Source organism: Etheostoma spectabile, chromosome 7 (genome assembly GCF_008692095.1).
Source record: "Etheostoma spectabile isolate EspeVRDwgs_2016 chromosome 7, UIUC_Espe_1.0, whole genome shotgun sequence".
Classification (NCBI taxonomy): domain Eukaryota; kingdom Metazoa; phylum Chordata; class Actinopteri; order Perciformes; family Percidae; genus Etheostoma; species Etheostoma spectabile.
Window position 1 is genome coordinate 25,891,652 of NC_045739.1, and position 2,383 is coordinate 25,894,034.

The 2,383-nt window shown below is 47.8% G+C and overlaps 1 protein-coding gene across 1 annotated transcript in view; it reads left to right on the forward strand.

The window, feature by feature from the left end:
- LOC116692391 (pro-opiomelanocortin) overlaps window positions 1-915 on the forward strand; it is a gene marked incomplete in the record, with an annotated part of 10,287 nt that extends 9,372 nt beyond the window's left edge. The window contains 1 exon segment of the mRNA XM_032520650.1: window positions 38-915. Coding sequence (XP_032376541.1) covers window positions 38-622 — 585 coding nt within the window.
- Between the last annotated feature and the right edge of the window lie 1,468 nt (window positions 916-2,383).

Sequence of the window (2,383 nt, forward strand, 5' to 3'; positions counted from 1 at the left end):
CCCCCCCCCCCCCCCCCCCCGTCTCCCCCTGCAGGAGTGCATCCAGCTGTGTCGCTCCGCCCTCTCCGCCGAGAGGCCCGTCATCCCGGGCGAAGCCCACCTCCAGCCTCCTCCTCCTCCGTTAGACACTGAGTCTCTGCCTCCCCTCTCGCTTTCATCCTCCACTTCCTCCTTCCTCTCCTCTCCCCAGGCCAAGCGCTCCTACTCCATGGAGCACTTCCGCTGGGGGAAGCCCGTCGGGCGTAAGCGCCGCCCGGTCAAAGTCCTGACCTCCGACGGCGTGGAGGAGGAGTCCGCCGAGCTGTTCCCAGAAGACATGAGGAGACGGGAACTCGCCGGTAAGATGACAGCAACAGAGGGGGAGGCGGAGGAGGAGGAGGAGGCGGAGGAGGAGAGGGTGCAGGAGGCGGCGGACGAGGAGCAGGACCAGATCCCGGGGGACGTCCACGAGAAGAAAGACGGCACGTACAAGATGAAGCACTTCCGCTGGGGCAGCCCGCAGGCCAGCAAACGCTACGGCGGCTTCATGAAGAGCTGGGACGAGCGCAGGCAGAGGCCGCTGCTCACGCTCTTCAAAAACGTCATCAACAAAGATGGACGGCAGCAGGAGAGAGAGAAGTGAGGGAGGAGACAGAAGAGAGAGAGAGGGAGAGAGAGAGAGAGAGAGGGAGGAGACAGACAGAAGAGGAGCACACAGACTGGCCAGCAAGTCCTCCAAACTGAATGAATGAAGTTGTTTGTCAATGCCTTCAAAATATGACCCATGTGAGCGTTTTCAGGCTCCCCTATCAACAGGCAACCCTGTCTCCTAGAGATTACATTGATATTTCAATGCATCAGTTATTAATTATTAATCGGCAGATTGTTGCCTTAATTGTTTGGAGAACAAAAAAATGTCCATTCCATTTTTACAGAGTCTAAGTTGATGTCAAAGGTGTTTTTTTGTTCAACCAACTGTCCAAAACCAAAAGATATCCAGTTTGCAGTGAATAAAGTGCTCATATTATGCTTTTGCCTTTGTGTTATGTATCTTTTTTGTGCACGTTATAAAAAGCCCAAAGTCCCCCCCCCCCCCCCCCCCCGGGGATTTACCACCTCCAAAAGAAAACACTGTTCACAAACTGCTCCAAACAGCTCTACTGTAGTCCAGCCTTTACTTCAGAGACACTTTGTTACACACGTTATAATGCTCAACTAGCTACTAGCATGGCACATCCTCATGCTCCTGACTGGCTAGTAGTCCTTACCTAGGTACTGTCAGGGCCCTCATACTCTGCTCCTGACTGGCTAGTAGTCCTTACCTAGGTACTGTCAGGCCCTCATACTCTGCTCCTGACTGGCTACTAGTCCTTACCTAGGTACTGTTAGGACCCTCATACTCTGCTCCTGACTGGCTAGTAGTCCTTACCTAGGTACTGCACATGTGCAAATCCCAACAAAGATGGAACAGAAGTGCGATGCCTCACTCTGTAGCCAAAACAGAGAGCTCAACATGTGAGACGTGCTAGGCGTGGATAAGTTGAAAACGGGGGTCGGCAACACCATCTAGGTTTGACTGGGGCCTAGGACCTCTTAAAAACTACAGAGATTCAAGTTTGAGATAAAAGATTAAAAGGTCCTTAATGTCGGGAGAGAGCAGTTAAAAGTGAGTCCAACCAGTTGGAGAGATAAAACAACCAAGAGTTTCTCCTTAAAAGAAATTGAAAGCTAAAAGCACAACCAACTAAAATCAAGCTAAAATAATGGGGCAGAATAGGAGTGGAAGATTAAAACGTCGGTCCCCGGGTCTCCCTGGCGACCACCTTCGTCTCGCCTGGCTCCTCTCAGGAGGAGGACATAGGGCCAATCAAACGTCCTTTAACCCTTGTATTGTCTTCCTATCCACCAAAATTGACCTGGTTTATAAATCATAAAGTATCCTGTAAATTATCCCCTGTTTCTGTCTTACATCTTCTTAGACAACTTGATTCCGACTCATTCCCATCACTCATTTTACACTTCTGTCTGAAATGTGTGGTCACTGCACCTCATTAAATGAAATGCCACATTTTTTTGTAAAATCTGCAGAAATTCTGCATTATGTTGACTAATAGTTAAGATCAAGTGAACATATTGTGTGTTATGACAGATTTTGACCCGGGTAAACCATGAAAGTAGTGATCATCAATATTTATTTTAGTGGTATATGTTATTTTTGGGAACATTTGGTTTGAAAGAAAAAAACAACAAAAAAGTCTATCTATCTACATATCTATCTACATATTTACACATCTATCTACCTATCTATCTTCCTATCTTCCTATCTTCCTATCTTCCTATCTACCTGCATATCTACCTGCATATCTACCTATCTATCTATCTACCTATCTACCTATCTATCTAT